This window comes from Cloeon dipterum, chromosome 1 (assembly GCF_949628265.1).
Source record: "Cloeon dipterum chromosome 1, ieCloDipt1.1, whole genome shotgun sequence".
NCBI classification, from domain to species: Eukaryota; Metazoa; Arthropoda; class Insecta; order Ephemeroptera; family Baetidae; genus Cloeon; species Cloeon dipterum.
The window spans coordinates 13,827,496-13,844,932 of record NC_088786.1 but is presented as its reverse complement, the minus strand read 5'-3'; the positions used below and the strand labels follow the sequence as shown (position 1 = coordinate 13,844,932).

The window sequence follows — 17,437 nt, the reverse complement described above, 5'->3', positions numbered from 1 at the left end:
CAGAAAGCCAGCAGCCAGCAAGACAGCTAGAGTTTCTATCAGTGGTGACAGGTGCGCCCTCACGTGTTCAAGCCAGAAAGTAATGTAGAAAACAAGGTGTTGTTACAATTTTTGCTCACCTCAAGCTGCCTCAAGCGTCAAGCCGTCAAGCACACACTTTTTTTTAACTCTATCGCAAGACAGCTGTTGAACCAGCGGTTTTGTGGTCAGTCGACATTCCGCTCAATTTGCAAAATCCTGAAGTGTGCTGTGTAAATAACACCTAAATCGTATTATTTTTCCTTTTGCACTTGGTGCAGCAGGTTTGCTTTTCTCGTGTCGTGTGTGATGCTGGACAATTTTTGCTTGCGACATGCCTAGAAGTCCGCCCAAAAGATTGGTAACGATGCATGAATTTTTGCACGACAACTTATAACTTCAATTAGAATATAATATACAGTGTGATTTGCTTTACAACTGTCATTTGTGTACATAACTGAAAATATGATAGATATTAATACAGTCAAATGATTATTGTGTTTCTGTTGACCCACTGAACGCAACCTTGTAAAAAGAATTCTAATTTTCGTCGTAATATCTCTATGATAACACAATCAAGGATCCTCCCAGATAAAGTTGTTATTCTGTCACGAAAACATGAACATTTTGACTCGTTGTATTAGTGCACGTTGATCATCTGGTGCGGGTAGAGATGAATGTCATTGACGAGATTATTTTGCTTCAGGCACACTCGCTGGCCATGGATTCGAGTTTCTCGCCCATTGAAGAAGAGGAACCCGAAGCTGTTGCAGAACCCCTGAAGAGGCAGGGGTCCGTAAGGAAGGTTCTGCCAGCCACGCCGGGCGTTCCCGATCCAGCAAAACTGGTTGAGCGGACAAATTCCCTCCCAGGAATCCGCTCCACATCGCAATATGGACCCTATTTCACCGAGTATTCGCTTCTTCCTGAATAGTAATAATGAAAGAACCATAAAAATTCAAACGTGTATTAAATACATGTCCATGTATTCTTCAATTTTCAGCAACATGCTTCAAGGCTGTGCAATTCCTGGTGTCTACTGCGTTCCAGCTGCAAACACGCCCTTAAGTACTGGAAAATTTTACTCTTAGATGAAAACTAATAGTATTTTTCTAGTGTGGTTTGGAGTAATTTTTGTTCGACAAGGCCCATACGTTGGAGGCGTTTTTAGATTTAATATTGTCATACCAGAAAACTTCCCAGATGGTGGCTGCCCGGTAAAGAAAAAATATCTTGTTTACAAACTTCAATGCATATTATTGAATGATTTTAGAAAGTGGAGTTTCAATCAAAGTTATTCCATCCGCAAATTTCTCCTGAAGGTGACTTCAACATTGGAAGGGGGTTCTCAGAGTGGAACAAAAATATGCATCACATATGGCAAGTTGTGGATTATGTTAGGAAATCATTTCTGAAAATTGACCCTGGCCAACCTGTTAATGAAGAGGCTGCTAAAATGTAAGTGGTCACATTTGGTACTGTCAAAGGAATTAAAATATTTCCCCTTTAAGGTACAAAATGAATCACGAAAAATTCATGGCAGAGGCTAAGAAGTGTGTTAGTCTCAGCATTCAGCGAATTTATGATTTATCTCCTACTGATGATCCGCACTACATTTCTTTTGAGCCTTTCGACAGCAAAACTCATGAGTCGTTGAGGGAGAAAATTTACTCTCAGGAGGCAAGTATATAAGACAGCAGTTTATATTACTTTAGTTGACTTACATGTAATTTAAATTTTTTGGCCTTGGTGGTTTCTGCATAAGTCAATGAAGTTTTTGACTATCAAATAATGGAGTCTTCTAAAAGAGACACTGGGTAAAAATGATTAACTTTTTTGAAGACCTTGTTGTAGTAAATTTATATAAAATGAAATGATCTTGTCAGCAGAATGCCTTCCTTTTTAGCCCTCGTAACTCAGAAATACAATTTGACCTGATCTCAATGACAACATCTACAAATTTACAAATAAATGAACAAACTTTCTATGTATTATTTTTCGCAATCTTTACGTTCTAATCAATTTTTCCTGAATACCGCTGAATTATCATTTCGTTTAACAACCTTTGAAAGGAACAAAAACAAAATCATTTAATCAAACAATTTTTAATAACAATTATGTGATCATAAATGTACATTTTCTCAAACTCAAAAAGAATATTATGAAATTTCAGTCTTCAAGCGAGGATTCGCGCGGGCTGTCGTGGGTCGCCAGCAACTCGATCAAACCCTTCTCAGTTCCCATCAGCGGCGTCATTCAAAACTCTTCTTGAGCCAGGTTGAACTGCGCTCCTTTCGGCACCCAGTCGGTTTGAAGCGTGTGCTTACGTCCTGCCCAATTGAAACCAACCGGCTTTCCGTCCTTAAACACAAAGTGCTGACTGAACTCAATGGCAAGCTGCGAGCGCACAAGACCAATCCCTCCGACCTTCTCCGGCGCTGGGTGGTAGACGCGGCCAGAGACTGGGTGTACGAAAATGTGGTCTGGCTGGAAGGGCACAGTCAGCAGGTCGCCTGCGTGCCCATAGCTGAGCGCCTGTTTGTGCTCAGGGTCGCCCAGAACGTGCGTGTACACAAAAGGTTGGTCGTCGCAACGGACAAAATTGCGCTCGCGGCCGCATGGAGAAATGAATGGGAAAGCCGGGTGATACCGGTCTGTTGTGTTTAATTTAAGGCGCGTGAAGAAAAATTGCAGGAACTTCTTCTCTGAAAAGTAATTTTTAATTCGTTATAAAATTTTGCTGGACAAAGGCACAAGATTTTGTCTTAGTTTTGTACTAATCTTTGAGTGTGCTATATTAATTTATTGTATTATATAACCTTTGAAACATGATGTGAAGTTTTTCATCCGTGAGTCGTCCAGAAAAAGCTAAAAAGTGTGATTTTTATTATAATTTACAATACAGAATAATATTTCTGAATTAAGAACTTGAACAGTTCGTTTTAATAAAAATCTCACCATTCCCTGATGGTCGATGTAATAAAAATATTCTCTTATCTTGGGCTCGGGAGATTGACCCTGCACGTACTGCACGCTCGACTCATTCGAGCTGAGAAATCTGCGACTTAACCTTTTTAAATGGCGTGCCAGCCTGCACGAAACCGAATTAAGCATGCTTCCCGAAAAGCGGTTGATCAAGTGGAATATAATTAAAATAATTGAGCGGCAATACTGTTCTTGCACAAGTTGACTGACCTTTTCTCCCATGAAAACACATGCCAGGCCAATGTTTAGTCTCCAGACCGAACGCCAGAGGGCCGAGTATGAGTCCATGCTTAATATCGTTGGTTCGCTTTCTCGTCAGTAGGGGGCAAGGTTTTCGTAAGGCTCACTGCAAACCTGACAGGAAAAACATTGCTTTCTTTAATTAAAAAATGAAAAATATTTTTAATTTGGGTTTTTAATTTATTAACTGACCATTTCAGGTTACTTATGAATATTTTTAGTGGCATAAAGATAAAAAATGATCATTATGGGTTTGTCATGTGATTGGTTGAATATTGTATGGTTGGTATAGTTTGCTTCACAGTCAGGTGTCCACAAATGGTCAATGATTCTTGTGAACTGTGTCAAGGCAGAGAATCCTGTCAACTAAACGTGAATTTCTTATGAAAGTGGAACGATCAAGCCACCTGATGGTTCGCAAATTCGATCTGGACTAGTGCAATCGCCACCCCCGCGTCTATTCGAGCTTGTTAGCGTACAGTCGTGTGTAAAAGTGAGCTCCAACCAGTGAACCTTTCACGTCTCAGGTGACCAAAATGTAGAAGCAATCACTCCTCCGCAAAAATGCAAATCGGACTTTCAAATGTTTGAATCACCTCTACCCTTGGACCCTCGAATCAGACCCAAAAGTCTCAAAGGTTTTGGGATGGCGGCTGCGAAACGAGCCTGGCAATTGCGTAAGTTTTGAAAGCACTCACTATTGTTTTCAATTTATACATTAGTGCGCGAAACAGTAATTACATATTACGAGAGATAAGACGCGGGCATGTATATGTATGTATATCTATCTGTCACGAGTCATAGTTATCCGCGGCGTGTTTATTGCCAAATTGCGGATCAGCCGTTGAGAAAGTGCGTTTTATTTTTATTCTTTAATGCACCAAGGTGTAGGTTTGATGAATCATTATGTATTTCAAACGAGCGAGACTGAGGAGGATAATCTTTAAACTTGTCTCTTTCCTTCTAATATTTACATTTACTTAAATATTTACTTGTGTGTTGAAATATGTAAATTGCGTTACGTACTTCAAATTTATGTATGTAGATTAAATCTCGTCTGAAATATTTTACTTTAAATTCTGTTCATAATTTTGTTAGAAATAGCTCAGTTTGAATCCTCCCACCTTGAAACGCTTAAATTGATAACGAGATGATAAATAGTAAAATGTTGGCGTGTAAAACCTTTCCAACTTAATTAAAAATACATTATTACATAACTATAATATTATTTTATAGTGAAACGTCCATGGTATTCAAGCACTTGGCTAACGCTTTAATTTTAATGAAATCAATATAAACATACTTTTTCTCCACACACGATGGTTCAAAATCAGGAGATTACCATATTCAAATAAATAAAATCTTCAATCCAGAATTTTAATTGTTTTTTTTTTAAGTTCTAATAATTGACCTTAGAAAAATAAAATTGGAAAACGCAGTAGCTTGCCTAAGGCTAAGAAGGAGAAGAAGCGGTAGTTAGAAAACTTCTTTATATCCATTTTTGGCGACAGCCGTAAAATTTAATTTGCAGACGCGAAGTTCATAAATGGCATAATGTAACGTTCAAACTGTCCTTGCTTGGCGTGTTTCCTCGCTTTTTTCACTGTTTGCCGCCTGACCTTCGAGTGAAACGTGACAATTTTGCTAAATCGGACAGATGCACTCTCCGTCTCTCTTTTCTTTCTTTGTTGTTTCATTATCGTGTACTCATTTATTTCCTTTTTCAGAGAACTTCACCGCGCACGATGCCTATGTCACTAGTTTAACACTCGGACGCAAGTCTACAGCACTTCTGGCAACTGGAGGCGATGACAAGAAAATAAACGTTTGGGCTATCGGAAAACCTGAATGCATTTTGGTACAAACTCTACGAAATTTGCAAATAATTAAAGGACATATTAACCCTAAATAGTTTTTCGCTGGTTCACAATTAAAAAGAAGGAAATGAGTATATATGAATTGAGCACAATCCCGTAGTTGTTAACTATATAAATTTTCAGTTTACCTTGATGTAAATTATTTCCTCATATTACATATTGAATCAGATAAACACAATATATCGCTTTAATCTTAATATGGAACAAGCGACCTTGAGTGTTGATATTTTAACTAAGTGGTGTATATTGAAATTTAGAGCAATAATTTCTTTATTATACCTATACAAAGTACTAACAGAAGATTAAAAATCATAACTGAACATTAAAAATTGATTTACAGAGTTTAACTGGGCTATCAACATCCGTGGAATGTATGCAATTTGGAATCACAGAGGAAACAATATGCGCTGGATCAAAAGGTGGCGCTATGAAAATCTGGGACTTGGAGGCAGCTAAGGTGACCAAAACCCTGACTGGCCATAAAGCCGGCATTAAGTGTCTGGATCACCACCCATACGGAGATTTCTTGGTGTCAGGATCGTCAGACACGCACATCAAAGTACAAAAACTTCCTTCTAGTCAAACACGGAACTTAACAATCATTTTTTAGGTTTGGGATATAAGGAGGAAAGGCTGTATTTACACTTATAAAGGACATGACAAGTCAGTCACATATTTGAAGTTCAGTCCTGACGGCCAGTGGGTTGCTTCAGCTGGCGAAGATTCAGTAGTCAAGGTAACCTTTTTAAGTATTTATCTTTCTCCAAGTTGAATGAAACAGTAGGAGTAGTTGTCGGATGATCGAAACCCAACAAATAACTCAACTATTTCTTAAGTCACAAATTTTACTTGTTATTTGAATCATTTATGTATAATTGTTCAGAATGAATTTTGGTTGAACTTTATTATTAGAATGTTCAGGATATTACATGAATTAAATGGAAAGGAAATTTGTCACTCATGTTTAATAATTAAGAGTAAATTAGAACCGAATATTCTGGAACTTACTTGAGAAACGTCTGGAGGTTTCTAGTACTCACTACAATACATTTTTTTTTTTGGAAATTTCAGTTATGGGATTTGCGGACTGGCAAGTGCTTAGCCGAGTTTTCGGATCACTCAGCACCGGTGCTGACGGTTCAGTACCACCCACATGAGTTCCTGCTGGCTTCAGGAAGTGCAGACAGAACGTCAAACTTCTGGGACTTGGAGCAGTTTTCACTTGTCTCCTCGTCTGAAAAAGATGCCGGCCCCATAAGGTAAAGATTAGTTGATGTCAGCTACTGTCAGTTACTTAATTTCTCTTCATGGCATTTTTGATCACTTCTTGGTTAATCTTAAACACTTACATTTTAAGTGATTATGAAACACATCTATAATTTAAAATTTATTACTAACTATATTTCTATCTTCAGTTTTTAAATGTTAATATTTTCTGGTTAAAAGGTGTATTGCATTGTAGTTGGTAGAACGCAGGTGTTGATGGTAGTAAAATCTCGGTTTCTGTTGCAGGAGTATATTGTTTTCGCCAAATGGTGACTGCATGTACGCCGCCTCTCAAGACTGTCTTCGCGTGTTGGGCTGGGAGCCGTCGCGGATCTATGACATTGTGCCGATTGGTTGGGGCAAAGTGCAAGACATGGTGATTGCTCCCAACAACCACATCCTGGCAGCCTCCTACTTTCAGTGCAACGTCTCTGTCTACATGGTGGACCTGAACCGCGTGGCGCCACTCACATCTGAGTCGCCCGACGCGGAGGAAAAACCCATAGAGGCAGGCCCATTTGTCAAGGGCTCGCCAACGCGCAAGAGCTTCAGCAAGGATAAAGTTCCGCTTAGGCTTAAAATGGGGCTCAACGCGCCCAAGTCGCTAATGGAGGAGTCATCGTCCTCATCGGGCTGCGGAGGCACCACCGACCAGGACGACTTCTCTGAGTTTGACGAGAAGGACGCGTTCAAACCTGTCAGCGCTTGTGAGTTTGGTTTTATCAGCAATATTTATGTCTGATGTGAAGCCATAAATCGTGTAACCCTCGCCTCCTGTGCCGCTTCTGTTTGTTTTAGTTTGGCTCACTGCATGCAATCAAATTATTTAAAAAGAGACTTGCCACACTTATAATATTTGTCTTTCAACAACCTCACGACTAAATTTGAGGCGTAGTGATCAATTTAAACTTGAGCATATCATGCTTTTTCTACACAAAAACTATTTCTCAAAAGATTATAAATATTTTAGTTTTTGCATTACTTGTTGTCAATTGAACATCACAAAATTTCATGCTTGTGCTTGAGTGTTTGTCTGCTTTTGATTTATTTCGTTTGCTTGGCCGCTTGTGTTTCAGTGAGTCGCACGCCCCCGCCTGAACCTTTGCCAGAGCCAAAAGAAGACGGTAAGGCTGGCCAACGCTGTATTTCTTTGAGCATTTTTTTGTCGCATGCCTGTTTTATCCTTACCAATTATGAATTACACGATTTGCTCAATCGTATCTTCTATTTACAGATGTGTCACTTTCGCCTCAAATTCTACGGAAAGACTTTTCTGCCGAGAGTGGTGGGGATTCTTCTCCTCCTGTAGTCACCAAGCTTCCGCAGCCCAAGTTTCAAATTGGCTCGCCTGCGCGGAGAAAAATGTCTGAAAATGTTGTACTTAACAACAGGTTCATGGATCCTGCCTTTGAAGTTCAGTAAGTTTAAGTTGTAGTTTTTTTTTTGCTCTTTTTATCCCTGCCCGAGGACCAGGGTTTATATTCAATGGGCTACAGCTTTATTTTGTAGATTCTTATATAATTCTTAATTCTGACATTTTTAAAGATAAAATCTGGGGACGGGTATACGTTAAGAGATAGCTTCTTATAGCATTTTCTAAACGTCTAAAAATAACTTATGACAAATTCAATTCCTTTTTGACCACTTGCAGATAATCTGAGTAAATTGAGTCAAGAAAAGTAAAATTTCCTTGTTTTTCACAAAAGTGACGTGATAATAACTGATAAGACAGCAAAACAAAGGATATCCTTTCTTCAGTCGTCCCTTCAAAAACAAGTTGTGCCCAATCAAAATGAGCGTGGTGTTCTTTTGCAGAGGGGGCGGCAGGATCCGGCATAGCCCTTCAGAACCAACCCTGCACCAGCCGTCGCCTAGTAGCAAGGTGCCACCCTCGATTCCACCTGCGCAGCACAAGTCCAACAACCGGAACCAGCTACCGCCCAAAGCTCGCGGCGAATTCTATGGCTCGTCGAATGACCTGTCGCCGAGACGTTCGAGAAATGAACCCACCCTCCGTAAGCCGTTGTTGCCCCTTGGCAAGATTAAAACCGAGCGCTCACCCCCACCGCCGCTGCCTCCGCGCGGCTCCCCCCGCGAGAGCAGCCGCAAGATTCCGAGGAAGGCCATGACTGTGCCGCAGTCCCCAGTGTCGGACACATCAGATGACTCCTTCAGCATGCTCAGCATTACAGAGAAGAAGAGCTCTTCCCTGGATTATGTTCCAATGCTGGCTGATAAACCGGCCGGCCTTGACATGGGGGACTTTCTTCCTGTAAGTTTTGATTCTATTAAATATTTGAACATATTTAACCTTCAACCCGTTAATGTGTGTTAAGCCAGAGACGACAGGACAGGTATTGATGTCCTTCTCTTTATGTGTTTCAGACGGGTAGCTTCAGTCCTAGATTCGGAGGGGGTCTTCATCCAGAGATGTCTGAGGCTGAGGGGATTTCTAATCTGTTGAGGGAACATGACCAAATGACAACTGTCTTGAGGTCGCGAACTAGAAACCTTCAGATTGTCTTCCAAACCTTAGCTAACAAAGATATAAAGGTGTTGTTTTCCCATTAGAAAGACAAATCATTTTTTCTAAATGAATATTTTGGTATTCCAGGCAGCTGTAGATTGTGCAATAGCCATTCAAGATCTTTCCCTTATGGTTGATCTCCTAAGTGTTATCACCTTAAGGCCGTAAGTCTATCTCAAATGTACCATGATAATCGTAATTTGTAAAAAATTATTATTTTGCAGTCACTATTTCACAAGAAAGTATTTTTCCTGAACATTTATATTCATTTGTGATAATTTTTGTTCGCTGTGTTGCAGGCAGCTTTGGAGTCTTGATTTATGTGCCCTGGTTTTACCAACTATCGGCACTTTGCTACAGAGCAAATATGAAACGTGAGTATTTAAGCCTATGATTTCCCTGTTTCATAGCGAGTTCAGTCTAAATTTTGCCCATCTCTTCATTATTGCAAGCAGAATTTATACCTATTCTCCGCACCACAAGTGAGTGTTTGCGTTTAACATCCTTAATAGCTGCAAGTTGTAAACCATGTTTACTGCTTGGTGTCCCAGTTTAAAGGCGACCTTGCCAATTCACGTAACTGCAGTTCAAACAGAATTTGCTAATTTTTTTTTGTTACATGAGCGCGAAACGTAGATGTAGATATGGTACCTCACGTCAATGGTTTTTGGCGCCACATGTAATAATTAGATAAGGTATTGGCACTGGCAAACGCTTTGCGTAACTGCTGTGGCGGTCTGCCAAGGCATGTTTACGTTTGAATAATCAGTTGAATCATTAATATTTAATGCATCAAAACATTCTTCAAGTATTCATTTAATTAGTATTGAAATCACAAACAGAACCTGGATGATTAATTTTCATCTATAGGGAATAAGATATTTTGCCTCAATTACTACAGATGTTGCTGTCCTGAAATTGATTATCAAATACTTATTGCTGTTAAATACACAAAATTCTATCGTCACAGATATCAATAATGTTAATATGATTTTTATTATTATTATGTTTGTTTATTCTCACTTAAAAAAAATATACATGTTATGTTTTTGTCAAATATCACACATGACATGAGATCTAAGTTAAAATCACCAACAAACTAAACTTAAAGCTTTTTTCAAAATGTAATGCGATAAACTATAATGTAAAGCAATGGCACATATTTACTCTTTTAGAGAGAAACAGCGCAAAATCTCTAACAAAGGGTTGTGGGCCAAATTCGAATGTCATCTATAATATTCCCACATTACAAAGTGTGAAAAGAGCCATCAAAATCGCGCGTGCCCGATTATGTCGCAATTTATTGGCTGTGTCGAATGGCCAAATCGCAGGACATCGGTTTATTAAAATCAGTCGGACACAAAAGAGCGAGCGAGGACGCATTAACCCATTCACTGGTATTCATGAAGCAATAAAGCGCCGCGTGCTGCTTTATCTTCTGCGTCAGCGGCGAAAATTGGACGAGCGCGCCCGCCCGCCAATAGATCACAGCTGCGGCAGCTTCCGAAAGGGTTGCTTTTGTTCGCGCCGGCGACGTCTCCCTCTGGCGCGAGTCCGTGAAATTGGCACTGAATGCACTGCTTCGCGCTCGTTGCGTTCTCTCGATCTCGCCTAGAAACGCACAGCCGCAAAATTTGCCGTCCAAAGGTTGGCAGTGCGGTCGCAAACTCTCACCGCCAGCCTGTTTTTACGCATCGAATCGGGTCGTCGCGATTGGCGTCGAGGTTTTTTTGTTGATTTGTCTCGTTCAGCTGTGGATTGAGAGATCGTACTATAAATATGAAAGTATCGTAATATATGTGCCATTTAGGGAAAGTTCGCTGCCAGCTCACTGCGGCCTTTTTTGGCCATTTGGCATTAACGTTTTTTTTAACAAGGGTTGACACGGTATTTCAATTTAAAAATTTGTTTGGTTTTGTTCCAAATGTTATGATCGGTTATTTTTGCGACAAAAATTGTTTTAAGGTATATATTTTAATATTTTATCAGTTATGTGTTTTTCTTGCAAAGATTGAGCCTTTGGATTGATTGCTTGTTCGTACAAAATTAGTGCAAAGGTTAACTATTTTCACTTATTCTTGCAAACGAATTATTGAAATAAACATATCTTATGCTCTAATGATAACAACTCAAAGGGAATCTGGCATTCCTCTAATTCATGTCATGCAATATTTTACCGCGTTATTTCCTTTTCAGATATCACAAAGAAATAATATGTTGCAAGCATTGTATTCAACACATATATTTTGGAAATTTAAATCTAATCTAATGTAGCCTCAAAACAAAAAGATTCACTCAAATACTTCAATATAATCTATGTGCTCCCCTTGCTTAAAAATGAAACAGAATCTACGGGTGACAAAAAACGTTTAGCGCAGCCTCACAAGTTCGCCTCTCCATCAAGCGCTCTCGAGTTACATTGACACAATATTATTTTATTTGGTGCAACCCTTCTTCCTCTCTTTTCTGCTGAATGCAAATGAGGGCGTGTGGCGCTGGCAATCTGAGAGCCGTTGTCGCCGAGTGTTCAATAAAAATTAGCCAAAACAAAAACGCGCACAGCGCTTCGTGAAATTTTTCGCCACAAAGGCAGACACTCGAACCTGTCACGATTATTCAAAGCCACATCATCTGCCGTCTGTCGGTCGGCGACACCACTCACATTTTTTCCTAGGCGTTAAGGTTTTCATGATCAGGGCCAAAGGTGCGGTTGAGAATCTGCGGTTTAAAAAAACATGCCTTTGGCTGATGGTTGTGCTAGATTTAAGATAAAAAGAGGATATCAATTTGCTATTCATAAATTAATGATTTCGCAGCAAATAATTTCAAAAAATATTTATTTCAAAAAATATTTATTTCAAAAATGGTTTTCAAACCTGAAATTTAGATTATATCTATACATATTTTAGTTCGATTCTTCAAAAAATATTAAATTTTGTTTTGCATAATGCATTCAATGTTTTCCTTATAAATAGTCACAAATTATAGCTTTATACAATTATTGAATGAACAGAAGTTACTGCCTAGAGGTAGAAACATATTAATTGTTGATGTGGCTGTGCGTGGAACGGTCAAAATTGAAAACAGCAAAGGGTTATTGAGCAATAAAGCTGCGGGCGGGAGGCCAGTTTGAAAGCGATACCAAGTCAGCTGCCAAGCGACGACTCCAGGGGTTGCAATTAGCAACCGGAGATGGCCCAATAAATTCCTCACATCACGCACGCGTTGCATTTCATTAACGTATACCTAATTTAGAGCAATGATATAATTATATGCACAAGGGTCATCAAATACCTGTAAAATACGAGCCACCCTCGCAGGCGTAATCCCTCTTCTTTTTGGCTGCTGTTTGTTTTCCAACCACACACCCTACCAGCCGTTAATCTTGCGCACATATGGCTTCTACATTCTAATTCTGTATGATTGTAAGACGACTTACGCGGTTAAGGAGCGTATTTTAAAATGCTTGTTGTGTAGGTATTATAATACAATGACTAAATTTTGTAATTAAGTGGGGCTTTAAATATTCAACCAATGTTCTGAATGTTATTAAATACAGCGCAATCTTGGGCTAACAAATAACCAGAAAATTCCATTCAAATGTTGCGGGAACAATAAATGACGAGGCTTTGGCAAAAATTAGGCGCCTTAGCTTGCTAAACCAAATTTTATCTATTATTTGGATTTGAATTCTGATATGAATGCTTTCAATTTTTAGCTACATGAGTGCGGCATGCGCGTCTTTGAGGCTGATTCTGCGCAACTTTGGCTCTGTGATCAAGAACAACTCGTCAGGTGGCAACACGATTGGCGTGGACATTTCGCGCGAGGAGCGGCGAGCCAAGAGCAAGAAGTGCCTCGACCACCTGGTGGCCATCCACGCGCTGCTGCTCAAGAGACAGACATTGCAGGGGCCGCTAGGCAACTCCTTCCGCGAGCTGCAAACGCAAATGGTCACCACTCTTGAGTTCTAGTTTTTGCAGAAATTAATCTTTTTCCATGCCAACCAAGACTTATTAGCTTAATTTTGAGGCAACGACCCAATTCATATTATATTGTAAATGATTAGTCAAGCATTCCTAAAATACTTCTGCAGTAGAACTTTTATACAAGCAAACACCACCACCTAGAAATTATTTCGTTCTCTGCCAACCAAAGTGCATTCTGTTTCCTAATTTTGTGAAAATGCGTTTTTGGGGAAAATTATGTCTGGTGTTTTATTGTTATTATAACTTTGTTTACTTTATGACGCCTCATTTTAAAATTCATTTTGCTATTTTAATCTCCAAACAAAATTTTCTCCATGAACCCAAAGATTCCAATCAAAGCTCTCTTTTTCTCCAGAAATAAAAACATTCCAATCAAAGCATACACAAAGGTGGAATTTTGAACATCACAAATTTTCTGAATATCGCAGTAATTTTTGAGTATTCTTTATGTATTCGCTTTTTCTAAAACCAATGAACTAATTGCAACTTGCCACTAAATAAAGACTTGTAATGAAAGTGAATTTTAGGAGACCAAAAACTCCTGAGGAGTTAACGTGTCTACTCCTTGGCGTCGTTCGTCTTGCTTTTGCAATGATTTTGTTTTCTATTTTGATTTTGTAGTCTCTTGTTTTAACCTTAAGCGTTTAATTTATTTTAAAAGAATGCAACCAAATAATAATTTTTACTGTTAATTAAGGTGATAGTAGTTGAGTCCATTAATTCTTTGTTTAGTTTACAAGGGCGTACTAAATTCATGTCGAATTTTCTAACTGTAACAACAAAATAATGATCCCTTTATCAACTACGATGTTTTACAAAAATGTCTCACAAATAATAATTGTTTAAGTATGACCTGTGATCTAACAACCATTTTGAATTGAGTGTTTGAAGTTAAACAAAAAATCAAGTCACTCAAGAAAATCAATTCTTGAACAAGTGAATCAATCCGGAGGAATTAGCCAAGACATTTTTATCAGTAGAGTTGAATCAAATTTCAAAGACATGCTAGCGTGTTATTCAAAATTATATAATTAAATTTATGGCATGCTAAAACCTAAGATGTTGGGTTTTAAAAAATGAAAATTTTAGACAAAAATTCAAACATCGATCACAAATTCAATTGCTCTCAGGTTGTAATGTTCAGTTTCGCCAACTTGGATTTTTATCTAAATTTCATAATATATTTAGTTGGTGTGTCTTTAAATTTGATGAAATGTCTCGGTTCCCTCCGCCTCAATATCACTTTCAAAAATTAAAAAAAATGTAAATTACGATTGCAAAACCCTAAAACTGTGTGCTGCAACTCAAGATTTGAAATTGGATTGTTTGCTACTTTCTTGACTCCACCTATTCTGATCCACACGAAAGAAAGATCTCCGTCCAGTAAGTGGCTGCAGTTTTATTGTAGCTCAGCTTGTGGCCTTAAACTTAGAATCAGGAAATCACAATAGACGATTTTGTGAGATCTGTTGTTTGTTAGTGTGTCCTGCAAAGTATGTAACTCGTTTAGAATAATCGCAAAAATATTAATTAAGGATGCAAAAACGAACAAAAAGCCAGTTCTTGAGTGCACACACTGTCAAAATAAATTTGTGAAAAACTAAACGATTAAACAACGCGTTTTTCTTTTATTCTTCCTGGATATTGAAATTTTAGAAGGTACAATCAATTGAGTTATGACAATTCAGAGTAGTTAGGTCAGAGAGCTGCTGATAAGGTTTTAGGGTTTCTCTCAGCTGACGAACATCTGACAGGAATAAAGCGAAAGAGGTCCTTTTACGAGCGCCAGCCTGCAGCAGTCGACGGACGCGCCTTTATTAATGGATAAGCGGGGAGCTGCTTGCGGTCTTCAGGCCTCTCGCGAAGGCCTGTTGACCACAAAACTTCCGGCAGAACTGGCAATGGCAAGAGCAAGAGCGGTTGCCATGGAAACTCGCCGTGGAAAGAAGAATTCATGTATTAATATATATTATATAGCTCCCTTTATTTTCTATGCGTGTACAGTGGATAATTCAACCAGTACTAATATAATACCTGCTGGCTGAGTTTGGAAATTCCAAAAAGGTGGCAAGTAAAAAAAGCCAAACAAGTTTGGAGTGAGATATTATGTAAGTTTACTCTCACAATCGGCCATAAATACCAATGCTTAATAGTATAAAGGGAGCTATCGTTAAAAGAAAAAATGAAATTATCTTCCGAAGAGGTATTCTATGTTACTCACAATGCTCTTATTATTAAGAATTGAGATGAATACTTTGAAATTTAAAAGCAAAGAGCGAGAAGGATGGACTTTAAAAAGTAAATGCTTTGACAAGCAATGAAATCATTAATTACAGACGGACGAAATTAAATTTAAATAAGCGTAAAAATTTACACTTGTTCCAAAATGATAAATGAAATTGGTAAATATTCAAATGAGTCTGTGCATAATTTTATTCAGACGGGGAATAATTATTAAAATCGGAGCGCATTACGCATGCGATAAATAATTCCGAGTTCAGACGGCGGCAGCTGCTCTGGAAAATGCACTGCCCGCCTCGCTTCTCCTCTTCATGAATTTGGGGCGCAGCTTGGATGAAACAATTTAATAATTGCAGCTAAGCGAATCAATTCAGTGTCAACACCCGGCGCACTCGCTCTGTTCGTTCTCTCTGCATGAAGCTCTGCGTCTGTGTCTGAATTCACTCCCGACGACGCCGGGGCGCGACCCGCCCGGGTGGCATTTTGTTGATGCACCCCTTTCGCACTCTCGGACCACGCAACACTTGTGCTCCAAATGCAATTATAGAATATAGATGTGTGGCACAACGTGCGCGCTTCCCCTTTTTGATTTCGTGGATACCCTTTTCAGTCAGTGAGCTCATTGTCAGTTCTGTGACTGCAATTTTTTATTTTTTTTTTGCCAAAAATTTCTGAGTAAATATATTTAAAATCATGAAATATAATAAAGCAATATAGTATTATTTTATGCAGGTTGTCCTCATAAGGAACTGTTCGTTTCTATAAAAATAAATTAATTGGTGTAGACGTGAATTTCTGCGAACACCAACACATTCATTAACTCTTTATAATATTATTAAATCTTGAGACCTTTTATAATGTTAATGTCATTTTATTAAAAGTAGAGAGTGTGTGACAGATAAATTAACCATATTTCCCGGCTGATTCAACTGCTAGCGGAAACTGAAACTCGCTTAGCTAAGAAAAACCAGTGCCAGAGCAATGTTCGCGCCACTCGCTTGAGGTTTGTCCCACTTCCTATTTCTCTTAATTGGTCTGCTTTAAACTCACATACTCGCAGAGGATTTGTTTAGATCTACACACACGTGAATTAAAATAATTCTGCCATCGAAGTGTCTCATCTTAAGACCATATTTGCGACAATTTCGCGCAAACAACAAAACTGGGTTGCCGTGAAAATATTTATATTTTCCATTGAGGTAAATATTAAAATTTCATCGAAATATTTAAACTATTTTTCATCATTAATATGATTTAACCGCCTCAAAATGAAACTTGATGATTTCAACGCTGTGGCAGTTTCGGCCGCCACAATGCTTGTCCCGACGTTTTTGTTCACGGTCATTTTGGGGCTCATTCTGAATTCTTCGGAAAAAAGATCTTCGATGTCCGGAAAAATCACAGCGTGTCAGTGCATCACCGTGATGATCGGATGCTTATTCACGGGTATAACAGCTGCCATGTTCACCACGTTTCCCTTCAGAAAGAGCGTTCAAGACGGATATTTACACGCGTTGATAGGTATAAATAATTTTTTAGTGCTCAGAAAAGAATTAATTCTACTTGAGATTAAATTTCAGGATTTTTCTACTTCAATTCTCACTTGTGGCTCTGTGTGTTTTGTTTTGAAGTGTATTACAACTTCAGGTTAATAAATGTTTTAAACAGAAGTATAATTTTATAATTGAATATAATTTCAGGAGTCTTAAAAGCATGATTAAATACGATTCAAGTAATCGGAGAGTAGCGACATACGCTGTTTTGACTATTGTGTTATCATTAGCGTTAACATCAGGCGTTGAAATTTTGCTGAATAGCGGAAAAGGTCAGAGAGTATTTTCTGTAAGTGAATAAAGTTAAATTTATTTAAAAGGATACACTGAATTGCAGTGGAACCAAATAGCATAGGAGTGCTCGCTTGTTACGGAGTGCCGGCAGCGTTTATCGCAATTTTCAGCTTGATGTTTTCAACTGTGGCCATTTTCAGCGTTTTAAAGTTGGTGCGTCAGCAAGACTCGTCCCAATCATCCACTCCACAAAAGTAAAAACTTTCCATTGGCATGGTGCATCGTTTAATTAATTTTTATTTCAGACTGACGCCAATCAACATGCTAATTTGGATGCTGATCATTCATACATTTTTTGAAGCGGCTTTGGTTTATACCGTCATGATAAGCATATGGGAACCCTTGATTTTGTCCACGGTGCTGCTGAGGAGAGTTTTTTCTTCCATGGTGTACCTGATTTTGACAAATAAAAAGTAGAGCATCCAATAAAGTCATATTTGTTCTGTG

General features: G+C 38.6%; 4 protein-coding genes across 9 annotated transcripts; 3 read left to right on the top strand and 1 right to left on the bottom strand.

Annotated features, from left to right (window-relative positions):
- The first annotated feature begins 92 nt into the window (after positions 1-92).
- Positions 93-2,951, top strand: peo (pendolino). 4 transcript variants are annotated; one of them, XM_065497991.1, is made up of 8 exons: positions 156-205; positions 300-379; positions 725-951; positions 1,022-1,086; positions 1,135-1,235; positions 1,292-1,476; positions 1,530-1,698; positions 2,192-2,951. In XM_065497991.1, exons 2-8 carry the CDS (start codon positions 353-355, stop codon positions 2,288-2,290), a joined length of 873 nt encoding a protein of 290 aa, XP_065354063.1. In that variant the 5' UTR covers positions 156-205; positions 300-352; the 3' UTR covers positions 2,291-2,951. The 4 variants fall into 4 exon arrangements, with proteins under 4 accessions (XP_065354065.1, XP_065354063.1, XP_065354064.1 ...); XM_065497992.1 differs by having other exon boundaries at positions 163-205; positions 303-379; XM_065497993.1 differs by lacking the exon at positions 300-379 and having other exon boundaries at positions 93-205.
- Positions 2,108-3,306, bottom strand: LOC135948626 (UPF0598 protein CG30010). Its single transcript, XM_065497994.1, has 3 exons — positions 2,977-3,306; positions 2,838-2,886; positions 2,108-2,723 (listed from the first exon to the last, which is right to left on the bottom strand). Exons 1-3 carry the CDS (start codon positions 3,289-3,291, stop codon positions 2,275-2,277), a joined length of 813 nt encoding a protein of 270 aa, XP_065354066.1. The 5' UTR covers positions 3,292-3,306; the 3' UTR covers positions 2,108-2,274.
- A 228-nt stretch (positions 3,307-3,534) lies between these two features.
- Positions 3,535-14,518, top strand: kat80 (katanin 80). 3 transcript variants are annotated; one of them, XM_065497980.1, is made up of 14 exons: positions 3,535-3,920; positions 4,971-5,101; positions 5,461-5,679; positions 5,731-5,856; positions 6,192-6,379; positions 6,633-7,093; positions 7,463-7,510; positions 7,621-7,804; positions 8,202-8,658; positions 8,772-8,939; positions 9,001-9,077; positions 9,213-9,287; positions 9,369-9,395; positions 12,632-14,518. In XM_065497980.1, exons 1-14 carry the CDS (start codon positions 3,827-3,829, stop codon positions 12,885-12,887), a joined length of 2,511 nt encoding a protein of 836 aa, XP_065354052.1. In that variant the 5' UTR covers positions 3,535-3,826; the 3' UTR covers positions 12,888-14,518. The 3 variants fall into 3 exon arrangements, with proteins under 3 accessions (XP_065354052.1, XP_065354054.1, XP_065354053.1); XM_065497982.1 differs by lacking the exon at positions 7,463-7,510; XM_065497981.1 differs by lacking the exon at positions 9,369-9,395 and having other exon boundaries at positions 3,536-3,920.
- Positions 14,519-16,401: 1,883 nt separating this feature from the next.
- Positions 16,402-17,437, top strand: LOC135946399 (uncharacterized). The gene is made up of 5 exons (XM_065494612.1): positions 16,402-16,664; positions 16,724-16,790; positions 16,844-16,968; positions 17,034-17,184; positions 17,236-17,437. The coding sequence occupies exons 1-5, from the start codon at positions 16,412-16,414 to the stop codon at positions 17,405-17,407; spliced, it is 768 nt and encodes a 255-aa protein (XP_065350684.1). The 5' UTR covers positions 16,402-16,411; the 3' UTR covers positions 17,408-17,437.

Bases quoted from the DNA above. Each gene is read 5' to 3' on its own strand.
- peo (XM_065497991.1), top strand. From the start codon at position 353: ATGCCTAGAAGTCCGCCCAAAAGATTG. The intron at 1,087-1,134 runs GTACTGGAAAAT...GTATTTTTCTAG, and splicing joins AGCTGCAAACACGCCCTTAA to TGTGGTTTGGAGTAATTTTT. The intron at 1,477-1,529 runs GTAAGTGGTCAC...TTCCCCTTTAAG, and splicing joins AATGAAGAGGCTGCTAAAAT to GTACAAAATGAATCACGAAA.
- LOC135948626 (XM_065497994.1), bottom strand. From the start codon at position 3,291: ATGGACTCATACTCGGCCCTCTGGCGTTCGGTCTGGAGACTAAACATT. The intron at 2,887-2,976 runs GTGAGATTTTTA...CACACTTTTTAG, and splicing joins ACATCGACCATCAGGGAATG to CTTTTTCTGGACGACTCACG. The intron at 2,724-2,837 runs GTTATATAATAC...ATTACTTTTCAG, and splicing joins CTTCACATCATGTTTCAAAG to AGAAGAAGTTCCTGCAATTT.
- kat80 (XM_065497980.1), top strand. From the start codon at position 3,827: ATGTTTGAATCACCTCTACCCTTGGACCCTCGAATCAGACCCAAAAGT. The intron at 7,094-7,462 runs GTGAGTTTGGTT...CTTGTGTTTCAG, and splicing joins GTTCAAACCTGTCAGCGCTT to TGAGTCGCACGCCCCCGCCT. The intron at 7,511-7,620 runs GTAAGGCTGGCC...TTCTATTTACAG, and splicing joins GCCAGAGCCAAAAGAAGACG to ATGTGTCACTTTCGCCTCAA.
- LOC135946399 (XM_065494612.1), top strand. From the start codon at position 16,412: ATGAAACTTGATGATTTCAACGCTGTGGCAGTTTCGGCCGCCACAATG. The intron at 16,791-16,843 runs GTTAATAAATGT...ATATAATTTCAG, and splicing joins GAAGTGTATTACAACTTCAG to GAGTCTTAAAAGCATGATTA. The intron at 16,969-17,033 runs GTCAGAGAGTAT...ACTGAATTGCAG, and splicing joins TTTGCTGAATAGCGGAAAAG to TGGAACCAAATAGCATAGGA.